Genomic DNA, 12,693 nt, shown 5'->3' on the forward strand with positions numbered 1-12,693 from the left:
GGGACAGTGCATTTTAATTAGATTGGATTAGATTTCCTACTGTGTAGAAACAGGCCCTTCGGCCCAACAAGTCCACACTGACCCTCCGAAGAATAACCCATCCAGACCCCTACCTTATGTTTATCCCTGACTAATGCATCTAATACTACGGGCAATTTAGCAAGGCCAATTCACCTGACCTGCACATCTTTTGGATTGTGGGAGGAAACCCATGCAGACACAGGGAGAATGTGCAAACTCCACACAGACAGTTGTCTGAGGCGGGAATTGAATCCGGGTCCTGGCACTGGGAGGCAGCAGTGCTAACCACTTTGAGTGGTCCCACCAGCCTGCTGTTTCACACAGCTCAGATGGACAGGACTTAGTAAAGTCGATCTCTGCTACAAGGCTCTACAGCTGAGATGTTCCTTACATGAGAGCAGGCATGTTAGCTGTTGACTAACCCACCGCCCTCTACCACTGAGAAACCTTGCCTTATTTGGCCCTAATCATAATGGTTAACATTAGAATGGTTGATCTTCTCATACTACCAGTAAATATTTAATAATTTATAACATTGTTTTAAAGATAATTATTTTCCTGTTTTAGTTATCTTAGCAATTAATCAATAACTTGTGGCCTGTAATGATATTGGTCTGAACTAGTAGCTTTAGGGAACACTTGAAGATGATTTTCTATTTCTTTGCTTAAAGACAATAAATCTCAGCTCACTACCTCAAACACAGAGAGTGTTGGAGAAATTCAGCACTTCTGGCAGCATCAGTGGAGAGAGAAAAACAGAGTTAATATTTTTGAGTCTAGTTTAATCTTTGTCATAATAGTTCTGAAAGAAAGCTAAAAAAAAAGCTAAGGGAATCCTGGCCTTTATGCCTAGTCAACTAGAGTACAAGGATGCAGACATTATGCTGCAGTTATACAAAATCCTGGTTAGAGCCCCACTTGGAGTATTGTGAGTACCACACCTTAGGAAGGATTTATTAGCCTTGGAGGGAGTACAACATAGTTTGATGAGAATGATACCTGGGCTTCAGGGTTAAGTTATGAGGAGAGATTATCCAAAGTAGGCCTGTTTTCTCCAGAATTTGGAATGTTAAGGGATTATCTGATAGAAGTCTTCAAGACATTAACAGGAAACAATAGGATAGATAAGCAACTTCCACAGGTTGGGGGATTCTAGAACTAGAGGTCATAGTCTGAGAATTAGGGCCAGACTGTTCAGGAGAGATATGAGGAAACACTTCTATACAAAAAGGGTGGGAGATATGTGGAACTCTCTTCCACAAATGGCAGTGGATGCTGGATCAGTTGTTACATTTGAATCTGAAACATATAATTATTTGTTAAGTAAGAGGATTAAGGGATATGGGTCAAAGGCAGGCTGCAGATCGGCCATAATTTCACTGAATGGCAGTGCAGGCTCAAGGGGCTGAATGGCCTATACCTGTTCCTATGTTCCTACACCAGACCCAAAACATTAACAGTTTCTGTCACCACATCCGCTGCCAGACCTACTGAATTTCTCCAACGTGCTCTGTACTTATTTCAGACTTCCAACATCTGCAGTATTTTGCTTTTATTACTGCCCTGTCCATTATGCGGTGAGATTTGATGAAAACATATTGATCGAACATAAAAACTGAAAGAACTGGGGATGCTGTAAAATCAGAAACAGAAGCAGAAGTTGCTGGAAAAGCTCAGCAGGTCTGGCAGCATCTGTGAAGAGAAAACAGAATTAACCTTTCAGGTCTGGTGACCCTTCCTCAGAACTTGAAACAGTAACTCTGATTTCTCTTCACAGATGCTGCCAGATCTGCTGAGCTTTTCCAGCAACTTTTGTAGAGCAAACATAGATTCTTAAGACTATTTGAGCTCAGTTTGGTCATGCCAATTCCATTAAAAGGAAACGTAACGAGACTGCCTACTTTTTGATGATTTTCACAGCCCATGATCTCTTCCCTGCGTCCTGTCTTGCCTGAATTCCTCTCCAGCAGGTCTCAATCTTGATGGCTGGAATAAATACCAAGAGCAGCTTACCCTGCTGTGACCATTTTCCTTCGTTTCCTTGTCCCTAAATCATTGCATTGCCCAGAATCTGACCAATCGTTCTTTCATCAAATACACTCATCAAATGTCCATCAATAGTTTTCGCTATTTCCCCTCCAGTGTCAGTACAGGGGAGTGGAAGTGTTTCCATGGTTGCAGAAAACAGTCCCTCTGCAATTTGCCCCATCTCTTATCCATCATGTTTCCCTCCTTTAGTTCAAAGGGAGCGGCAGGGGCCTGAGATTGCTCACTGTAGGACATTGGATGCCATACATGCAAATCGTTTACAAAAAGCCGGGACATAAGATATCGATAGGTTGAGAAACCTTGGAGGTAATTTGAACTTAGAACCACCAATCAGGATTTTACACCCTGGCTTATTAACCATTTGGTGACTTTAAGACCTAGCAAAATCAGATAGGGTGTAAAATCAATGTCACAGCCTTATGTTGTCATTGTGTCAACCGTCAGGTGAATTTATACACAGCTGGTCATAAAATGAAGAGGTAAACGAAATAGATGCAATGGCAGGGTGCCCATTCTTTCCCTCTTACCTGCTTTTTTCTGTTTCTGAAACTCGCCCCTTTGGATTTTGCCCCTGTATTTAGCCTGGAGTCTCGCAACTGGGAAAGGGAGAAAAGTGGATTGTGATGGACAACATTCAGGAGCAGTTCAAACAGTCAAACAGTCAGCAGTTAATAATACGATTGCATTCTTGGCCATGGGGCAGTGGGAAGTGAATGTCTGTTACCTTCATTTAGCTTCCAACAGCTGGGTAAGGAAACGCGCCAGCGGATTTGCGAGGGGGCCTTACAACAACAATTTGCACTTACATAGCACCATTATTACAATATCCTAAGGCGCTTCACAAAAGGGTGCACAGACAAAATGATGTACCAAGCCACAAAAGGAGATGTTAGTACTGGTGACTGGTGACCAAAAGCTTGATCGAAGGTTTTGAGGAATGTCTTAAAGGATAGGAGAGAGAGAGAAAGCTTTAGGAAGGGAATTCCAGAGCTTCGTGCCCAGGGGAATGAAGACAGAGCAATGATGGTGGAAAATCAGGGAGGCACGGTGGCTCAGTGGTTGGACTGCTGCCTCACAGCGCCAGGGACTCAGGTTTGATTCCAGCCTCGGTGACTGTCTGCATGGAGTGTGCACGTTCTCCCAGTGTCTGTGTGGGTTTCCTCCTGGTGCTCCAGTTTCGTCCCACAATCCAAAGATATGCAGGTCAGGTGAATTGGCCATAGTGTTAGGTGCATTAGTCAGGGGTAAATGTGGGGAGTGGGTTACTCTTCGGAGGGTCGATGTGGACTTGTTGGGCCGAAGGGCCTGTTTCCATACTGTAGGGAATCTAATCTAAGTGTCCAGAATTGCAAAAACTTTTACAACTCTCTTTAAGGATTGTATATGTATTATATTAGAGAGATGCAGGGGTGGGTGAGGCAGGGATGGAACAGGGAGAAGATACCTACGGCGATGGTTCCGTTGTGGAAAATTGAAATATTGCTCATCATCATGCCAGCAGATACATGGGAACACCACCTCCTGCAAGCTATCCTCCAAGCCACTCAACATCTTGACCTGGAAATATATTACCGTTTCCTCAGCATCACTGGGTCAAAATCCTCAAGTGTCCTTCCCTAACAGCACAGCATTGCTTTTCCTACAGCACACAGACTGCAGCAGTTCAAGAAGGTGGCGCATCATCAACTTCTCAAGGGCAACTAGGAATGGACAATAAATACTGGCCCAGCCAGTGAAACCCAGGTCCTGAGAATAAATTTTAAAAAGGGCCCAGCAAGAGGAATCTGGATGAAAGGAGGAAAATTAATGCCAGTCAATTAAAAACTTTCTATTTTATTGAGGGTTTTTTTGCATGAGTCTGCTCAAGTTCCATTATCCCTTGTTTTTCTCAAAACATACATGGTGTTTGCACTTACATAGCACCATTATTGCAATATCTTAAGGCGCTTCACAAAAGGGTGTACAGACAAAATGGTGTACCAGGCCACAAAAGGAGATGTTAGTACTGGTGACTGGTGACCAAAAGCTTGATCGAAGGTTTTGAGGAATGTTTTAAAGGATAGGAGAGAGAGAGAAAGAAAGCTTTAGGAAGGGAATTCCAGAGCTTAGTGCCCAGGGGAATGTTGCCAGTGGTTTGAAGAGATGACTGCTGATCTCAGTTCCCTCTTTCATTATCGAGAGAATATCGTCTCTGTACAGAGGGTTGGGATTGAAAGAGAGCAGAACTCAAATGAATCCTCATCCTTGCTGCATGCCACACAATATTTGAGCCCCCCCCCCCCGCCCCCCCACTTCCCCTGGAGTTTACACATGAGTCTCTGGGTTAAAACCTGTTACTGATGGACTAAAGGATGACCTGCTAACAAACACATTTCAGGAGGAATAATAATGAGTGGGTGGGTGTGCTAGAGCTTCGAAAACTTTGAGTAGATGGGCTCGAATGCACAAATTATTCAAAGTGGAAGGACACGTGAGTTCAGTTGTGAATATGTGAATGGATTTCTTATGTTTTAAATAATGTTCCTGCTATACCTGCCTAACAAGAAACTTATTAAAAAGAAAATCGAGTTCCACTTATTTAGTTTTCCTGCAGCGCCTTTTGTGGCCTGGTACACCATTTTGTCTGTGCACCCTTTTGTGAAGCGCCTTAAGATATTGTAATAATGGTGCTATGTAAGTGCAAATTGTTGTTGTAAGGCCCCCTTGCAAATCCACTGGCACGTTTACTTACCCAGCTGTTGGAAGCTAAATGATGGCCTTGCAGATGTTAATCAGGCCCACAGTTAAAATGGTGTGGACAACCCAATGACATCATCGAGATGTGGCACTGCCAGTTAAAACAGGCCGCCCTTTTCTAGCACGGGTGGCTCTCTCCTGCCTGCAATCAAACAAGGCAAAAAAAATGGTTTGGAGAACATGCAGAAATGAGGCCTGAATGCCCACGAACATCTAATCCTCCACCCACCACACTCAACCCCCAGCCTGCATCATGCCCACTGGGTTAGGATAAAATCACCCTTGACTAAGTTTTTGTTCATCTGACTGATTCTTACATGAGGTGCCTCAGTACCATGTGACGCTCATGCTCCTGTGAAACACCTTGAGACATTTCAGGATGTTGGAGGTAATTTATGAATGTATGTTGTTGTATTTATTGTCCCAAGCACTTTTAAAGTTAAATAGAAAGTCAGGGAGCAGAGAGGTCCGCAATCACACCTAGGGCATTCTTGCTGGCTTGATACGCATCTTCGGTGGCAAACAGCGTCTTCGGAAAACGGATAAATATCTTAGTTCTGAAAAGCGAAAAGAAACACCTGTTACATCTTAATCAAACACCCAAATCATGGGGTGCCCCTCTTCTGAGACTACACTCGTGTCCGGGTGTCCTTGGAGAGGGAGCACACGGTGTCTATCAATACTATTCATGTCTTTAGAGAAAGGTGGGCACTGCAGGGGGGTGGAAAGATTTATTTCTCTCTCGAACTCCATTCTGATTTTGACCCCTCCCTCCTTCCTCACTTTTGTTGTCATAGCACCACCGCCTGATGGGTTTTACACGTCAATTGATAATGGAATTAGAGTGATTCACAACCGTGCGGTGGTGTGTAACTGCATCTCCAAATATAAAGAAAGAGGAATGAGGCTGGATCTTTTGGTACGGTGGTAGTGTCCCTACCTCAGAGCCAGGATGCCTAGATTCAAGTCCCACCTGCTCCAGAGGTATTTAATAACATCTCTGAATAGGTTAATTCAAAATACCAATGATGGGATGGAAATAAGTTAGAGCTTAATATGAGCACAGGAATGCGGAGTTCAAGAAAACTTGTTTCTGATCAATACTTTTTATTCAGAAAGGAGCTGAGACATGGTCTTGTGTGTTGCTCTTATATTTGGAAAGAAAGTGGCCTGAAGGGTGTCCAAGGATCTGAAGAGAAAGGCAGGATTTGATGAGGTCAACATATGCTTCCTTGCAGGTTTGAAGGCTGTAAATATGCGAAGCTTACTAATAAATGCAAGAGGGAATTTGGGAGAAATGTATTTTCTCAGAAAGGACTTAGATTGTGAGACTGGATATCGCGAGGGGTTGAGGTGAATGTCCATGGGGAAACTGAAGAGGTAACTGAGGGAGAAATGAAGGGGATGAGCGAAGTGTTCGCTGAAGGTGGCTGTGAGGAGGAGATGCCTGTTGAATCTGGACTGACGAGAATCTGTGCCACACCTTCATCTAATTCTACACAGGTAGGATTGAGGTTGTAGGGCTCATAAGTCACAGTTGTAGTTCCCTTGCCTCTGAAGTAGGAGGTCTGGGTTGAGGCCTCACCTGTGCCAGAGGTAATGCATCCAAATAGGTCGATTTGAAATATCTACAATTTGTGTTTTGGGTATCACTCTTGAGAGATGCCTGAAAAGAGTTTACATCTTCTTGTCAGCTGTTCCATGCCTATCTCATTGGGGGCATGGCGATTGGGTCTGCTGGCTTCACAGTGACAGTGCTGAATAATTCCATTGAGGGAAGATGGCCCCATCACTGGGGTACCCCTGTGGTTCTCTCTACTGGTGCCATGCTATTAAAAGGCTGCCAGTGACAGTCCCCTCTGATGGGGCACAGACACCTGTCTGTCAAAGCCACCTAACCAATGTTGGCCAATGAGTGTGGGATTGATGGTTTTTTTTGAGGTGGGGGAGAAGCTGCCAAGGGTCGATGAGCCTGAGGACTCTAAATGGGAGGCTGGCCAATGGACCAGCAGAACAGGTGAGGCTGAACCCTCCGTCCCCTCTATACCCTGCCCAACATTGCTAGGGTCCAACAGATAAGGCTGAGGAGTCAGCCACTTGGTGAGATGGCAGGGAACCTGCAAAAAAATTCCAAATCTCATTGCTCATCAGCTCCTACATTAACCAACGGCTACACAGACAGAGAATGGTCTATACTTGTGCGTCCATTGTAATTCAGGGAAGGGCTTTACAGTCAATTTAACAAGGTAAACAGGAATGTCCACATGTCCCCTCAAAATTGCTGCTTCATTCAATAACATCATGGCTGGTCTTCATTTCATAGATCACATATAATACCATATACATCAAGGGGAGGGGGTGGTGCACAGTAATGTTACTGGACTAGTAATTCAGAACCCCAGGCTAATGTTTCTTATTCATTCATGTGACGAAGGTATCGCTGGCTAGGCCAAGCACTTATTGCCTATTCCAGAGGATAGTTGAGACTCAACCACATTGCTGTGAGTCTGGAGTTACACATTATCTAGACCAGGGAAGGACAGAAGTTTCCTTCCCTAGAGGATATTAGTCAACCAGATGGGTTTTTCCAACAATTGACATTGGCTTCATCGTCATGCTCAGAGGAGAACATGCCTTCATCTACATCAACAGAACTGAAGTTGAGAGGATGGAGAGTGTCAAGTTCCTCAGAGTGACGATAAGGGATACCCTCTCCTGGACTTTCCACATCGATACAATGGTCAAGAAGGTACAATAACACCTCTTCCTCAGGCGGCTCAGGAAATTTGGCATGTCCATAAGAACCCTCACTAACCTCAACAGGTACACCATTGAGAGCATACTATCCAGCTGCATAATGGTAACTGCTCTGCCCAAGACCATAAGGAACTACAGAAGGTGGTGTGCACAGCCCAGACCATGACGGAAGCCAACCTCACATCCATGGATTCACGCCTCGCTGCTGCAGAAAGACTGCCAACATCATCAAAGACCCGAACTCATGTTGCTTGTCATCTGCATGTGTGGCTACTAAGGATAGCTGGTTGTGTCGTTCCGTGGCTAGTTGGTGTTCATGGATGCGGATCGTTAGCTGTCTTCCTGTTTGTCCTATGTAGTGTTTTGTGCAGTCCTTGTGTGAGATTTTGTACACTACATTGGTTTTGCTCATGCTGGGTATCGGGTCCTTCGTTCTGGTGAGTTGTTGTCCGAGAGATGCTGTTGGTTTGTGTGCTGTTATGTGTCCTAGTGGTTGCAGTAGTCTGGCTGTCAGTTCGGAAATGCTCCTGATGTATGGTAGTGTGGCTAGTCCTTTGGGTTGCGGCATGTCCTCGTTCCGTTGTCTTTCCCTTAGGCATCTGTTGATGAAATTGCGAGGGTATCCGTTTTTGGCGAATACATTGTATAGGTGTTCTTCCTCTTTTTGCAGTATGTTGTGGCCCTTTTGAATAGTGTCTTGATGCAAATTCTTTTGTGTGTGTTGGGGTGGTTGCTTTCGTAGTTCAGGACTTGGTCTGTGTGTGTGTCTTTCCTGTGTCCCTTTGTGGTGAATTCTCCGTTCGGTGTTCTCTGTACCATCACGTCTAAGAATGAGAGTTGGTTGTCCTTTTCTTCCTCTCTTGTGAATCTGATTCCTGTGAGTGTGGTGTTGATGATCTGGTGTGTGTTCTCAATTTCTGTGTTTTTAATGATTACAAAGGTGTCATCCACATATCTGACCCAGAGTTTGGGTTGAATTTGCGGGAGGACTGTTTGTTCTAACCTTTGCATTATAGCTTCTGCTATCAGTCCAGAGATCGGTGAGTCCATGGGGTGTTCCGTTGATTTGTTCGTATATCTGGTTGTTGAATGTGAAGTGTGTTGTGAGGCACAGGTCCAGTAGTTTAAGTATGTCGTCTTTGTTGATAGGTTCACCATTCTGTTGTCTGTTCTGTATGTCCAGCAGGTTGGCTATTGTTTCTCTGGCTAGGGTTTTATCGATAGAGGTGAACAGTGCCGTTACATCGAATGACTCCATGTTTCTTCCTTGTCTATGTGTGTATTTCTGATGATGTCCAAGAATTCCTGTGTTGATTGTATAGATTGTCTGGATCCACTCTCAGACAACAACTCACCAGAACGAAGGACCCGATACCCAACATGAGCAAAACCAATGTAGTGTACAAAATCCCATGCAAGGACTGCACAAAACACTACATAGGACAAACAGGAAGACAGCTAACGATCCGCATCCATGAACACCAACTAGCCATGAAACGACACGACCAGCTATCCTTAGTAGCCACACACACAGATGACAAGCAACATGAATTCGACTGGGACAACACTACTATTATAGTACAAGCCAAAAAGAGAACAGCCAGGGAATTCCTAGAGGCATGGCACTCATCCACAGATTCTATCAACAAACATATCGAACTGGACCCAATATACCGGCCACTGCAGCGAACAGCTGGAACTGACAACCAGAAGTGGCAGAGACAAACCACTATAAATGCTGGAGGAAACATCACAGAAGCACTTCCCAGGAGGCTCCCAAGCACTGATGAGGTCACCTAGACAGGGGACGAAACGTCTGCAACACAAATTCCCAGCTCGACGAACAGAACCACAACAACGAGCACCCGAGCTACAATTCTTCTCCCAAACTTTGAATAACCGACATGCCTCTGTCTAAGTCTTTTTTTATCTGTACATCCTTGCTTACTATGATCTACCTGTACTGCTCATAAACAAAGCTTTTCATTGTACTTGTGCACATGCTATTATATCAACCAAATCAAATCAAGTCATTGGACTCTTAATTCCAGATTTTTATTGAATTAAAACGTCCCCATCTGCCATGGTAGGATTCAAACCCGGGTCCCCAGAACATTAGCTGGGTCTCTGTATTGAACAGTCCAGCGATAACACCACCAGACCATCACCTCCCCTTCAAGCATGAGTTTGAACCTCATCATGACAGATGATTAAATATGAATTCAATCATAATCTGGAAGAAAACCCGACTGTAAAGGTAAACACCATCAATGTCATAAATCCATCTGGTTCACTAATACCCTTCAGGGAGGGAAAGCTTCCACCCTTACTAGGCCTGGTCTACATGTGACTCCAGACCTAAAGCAATTTGATGGACTCTTAACTGTCCTCTGGGCAATTAGGAATGGGCAATAAATGCTGGACCATCCAGCAATACTTCCTATGAACAGATTAAAAAGAAATCACTTCCCTGATTCTGTCACTGTATAAAAAGCCAACCTGATATCACTTTTGACATTCGTAGATGATGTTGTCTTTATGTACCTTCCCATTTTGTATTCCTCCTGTTTGTAGCCGATATATTTCACCAGCCGTTCAACTCCTTCTGAAGCAGGTCCATGCCAGTTTGGCCAGGTGTCAGGACACAGTAACTTATACCTACAAGAAAAGATGATGGAAATGTGTGAACAGGTGACTCCAACTTTAAGATATCAAGGAGGTCAGTCTCCTTGTTTATCTTGCCTCCCTTTGCATTATTCAGCACCTGGATGGTCCACTTGTCCGATTGAATCCATTAAGGAAACAGGAGGACTATCCCTGAGCCTGTCACTACCTGAAACTTGCCTGACACCATTCTATCTCTTGACTTGTCTGTCCTATTCCCCTTTCTCTGGTACCTTCAGCACATGTCCTCCTCCAGGAACCTATTGATATTGGTTAATGGGCTACCCAGCTGTGGGATATTGCCCAAGATGCAACACGATTTCCTTTCCCTTTCTGGATTCTTCCATGAAAGAAAAGTGAGGAAGTACAAGTAGTAGGTGGTGTTACCTCAGAATCCACTTAGGTTAAGTGAAAGGCATTTATTAAGACAATCGGGGCTGTAGCTGTAAAGGGATTATTGGTCATTAATTAGAGGCAAATATCCCGAAGCAACCCGGGGTGTTATGTTTAAAACCAGTCTGTACCTCAGTACAGATCCACATTCCATTTCTCTCTGAGCTATTGGATCATTCCAGAGGGCAGACCTGATATTTGACTAGTTTCTCCGGTGCCTATGTTCATTAAGAAGTTTGTGGCTGGGTCATCTTGAAACAAGGTCCTCTTCTTTGCTGAGTTACTCCCAGTCTGATTTGTCTTTCAGCCAGGGTGAAACTAGGTTCATGTTGGCCTCAGAGCCCCTGGGTGAATAAAAGGGAGAATATTGGCCAGGCTTTCCAGTGCCACTGCTGCAATTCATTGGGCAGTGCATGTGTGGACATCAAGTGAGAATAGGGTGGCACTGCCAAGATTGGACCTCCCCTGACACTCACTCATTCAGAGGAAAAGTAGCCAATTGGGTGAAGTACTGGAGGATGGCCGTCCACCAGAGCATCAATACCCAGTAAGAGCTGGAACACTGGAAGGAGAATTTGACTCTGTTTGCTTCATTTGTGTAGCCTGGAAAAGAAAGTTTCTTTGTCCTTGAAGTGGTCAACAGAACAGCTACATCCATTGGACATATCTCCTCACCTTTTCAAAAAAGCATCAAACTTCCTGCGGTAAGCGAAGCCCGCTCGCCTCACACGCAGGTGTTCCATGAGACCCAGGTACTTCACCTGATGTCTCACAAGCATGTCGTCAAATCTACCTGCAAAGAGACGGATGAGACAGGAGAATAAATTCATTTTGTCAGTAGCAAATCTCTGTACTTAAAAAACTGTTTTTTGAGGATTTTGGAGAAGATTTGTAGCTCAGGTTGTGAACTAGGTTGTAGGTTTGTTCGCTGAGCTGGTGGGTTCGTTCTCAGACATTTCGTCTCCATGCTAGGTGACATCATCAGTGAGCCTCTGGTGAAGCGCAGGTGTTCTGTCCCACTTGCTATTTATCTGTCTCAGTTTGTTGTGGTAGGTGACACCATTTTTGGTTCTGTTTCTGAGAGGTTGGTAAATGGGGTCCAAATCAATATCTTTGTTAATAGGGTGCCCATTTCAATGCCAGGCCTCAAGGCTAAACAAAGACATGCATGGGAATTCCTCGAGGCCTGGCATTCAAACCAGAACTCCATTAACATGCATATCAATTTGGATCCCATTTACCGAGCTCTCAGAAACAGAACTGGAAATGATATCACCCACTACAACAAACCAAGACAGATAAATAACAAGAAGACAGAACACCAATGTTTAATCGGATGCTCACTGATGATGTTACCTAGTGTGGTGACGAAATGTCTGAGAACAAACCCAAATCAGCGAGCAAACTTACAACCTGAACAACTTTAAAAATTCACTTATGGAGTATTTGTGTTGCTGGCAAGGTCTGCTTCTATTGCCCATCCTTAATTGCCCAGAATCAGCCACAAAATGAATCCTTTTGTGATGGTACTGTGCCTTTAACAGAGATGTGTTCTATTCTACTTCTCTTGCAGAGTATGTGCTGGAATGTCTCCTTCAGATGGTAAATGGTTTTTGAGCTCTCTCTGGGTGTTTCTTTCAAAAAATGAGATGAAAGAGTAGGCGAGGTGAGGGCTTACACAGACCCAGGAAGGCTGTTAGTTTTAGCTCTCAGTTTGAATAAGGTTTTCTGCTGGCTACTGGGTAAAAAGCTTGAGTTCCCAGCTGCCAGAATGAAGCCTTATGGAGAGGAGCTTCCTCTTAAAAATCAGAAGGGGCAGATTGTTTCTTTCTTCTGGACTGGAGAGAGGCAGCATGGGAGAACCAGAATTGAAGTGCATTTATTTTGTTGAGTATTTCAATAAAGTTATGCCAATTCTTCCTTTTGTTTGTATATTAACTATGTTGTACGAATAAAGTGTGTTTTGGTTAAATTCTAGTGGTGAACCAATTGAATTACATTTGGAACACAGAACCTTACATTTGCCTTTAAATAAATGTAAAAATTAGGGTCTAGGCTATCTCCTTCTATTCC

At 44.0% G+C, this 12,693-nt stretch overlaps 1 protein-coding gene across 2 annotated transcripts in view; it reads right to left on the reverse strand.

The window, feature by feature from the left end:
* myo1ha (myosin IHa) overlaps positions 1-12,693 on the reverse strand; it is a 143,903-nt gene that overhangs the window by 19,767 nt on the left and 111,443 nt on the right. For both annotated transcript variants that reach the window (XM_072587875.1, XM_072587876.1), the window contains exons 19-23: positions 11,296-11,413; positions 10,108-10,221; positions 5,287-5,363; positions 2,598-2,666; positions 1,923-2,007 (exon numbers count right to left, since the gene is read on the reverse strand). In XM_072587875.1, coding sequence (XP_072443976.1) covers positions 1,923-2,007; positions 2,598-2,666; positions 5,287-5,363; positions 10,108-10,221; positions 11,296-11,413 — 463 coding nt within the window. The remainder of the gene's footprint in view (positions 1-1,922; positions 2,008-2,597; positions 2,667-5,286; positions 5,364-10,107; positions 10,222-11,295; positions 11,414-12,693) is intronic.

The sequence above is a fragment of the Chiloscyllium punctatum genome, chromosome 17 (assembly GCF_047496795.1).
Source record: "Chiloscyllium punctatum isolate Juve2018m chromosome 17, sChiPun1.3, whole genome shotgun sequence".
NCBI classification, from domain to species: Eukaryota; Metazoa; Chordata; class Chondrichthyes; order Orectolobiformes; family Hemiscylliidae; genus Chiloscyllium; species Chiloscyllium punctatum.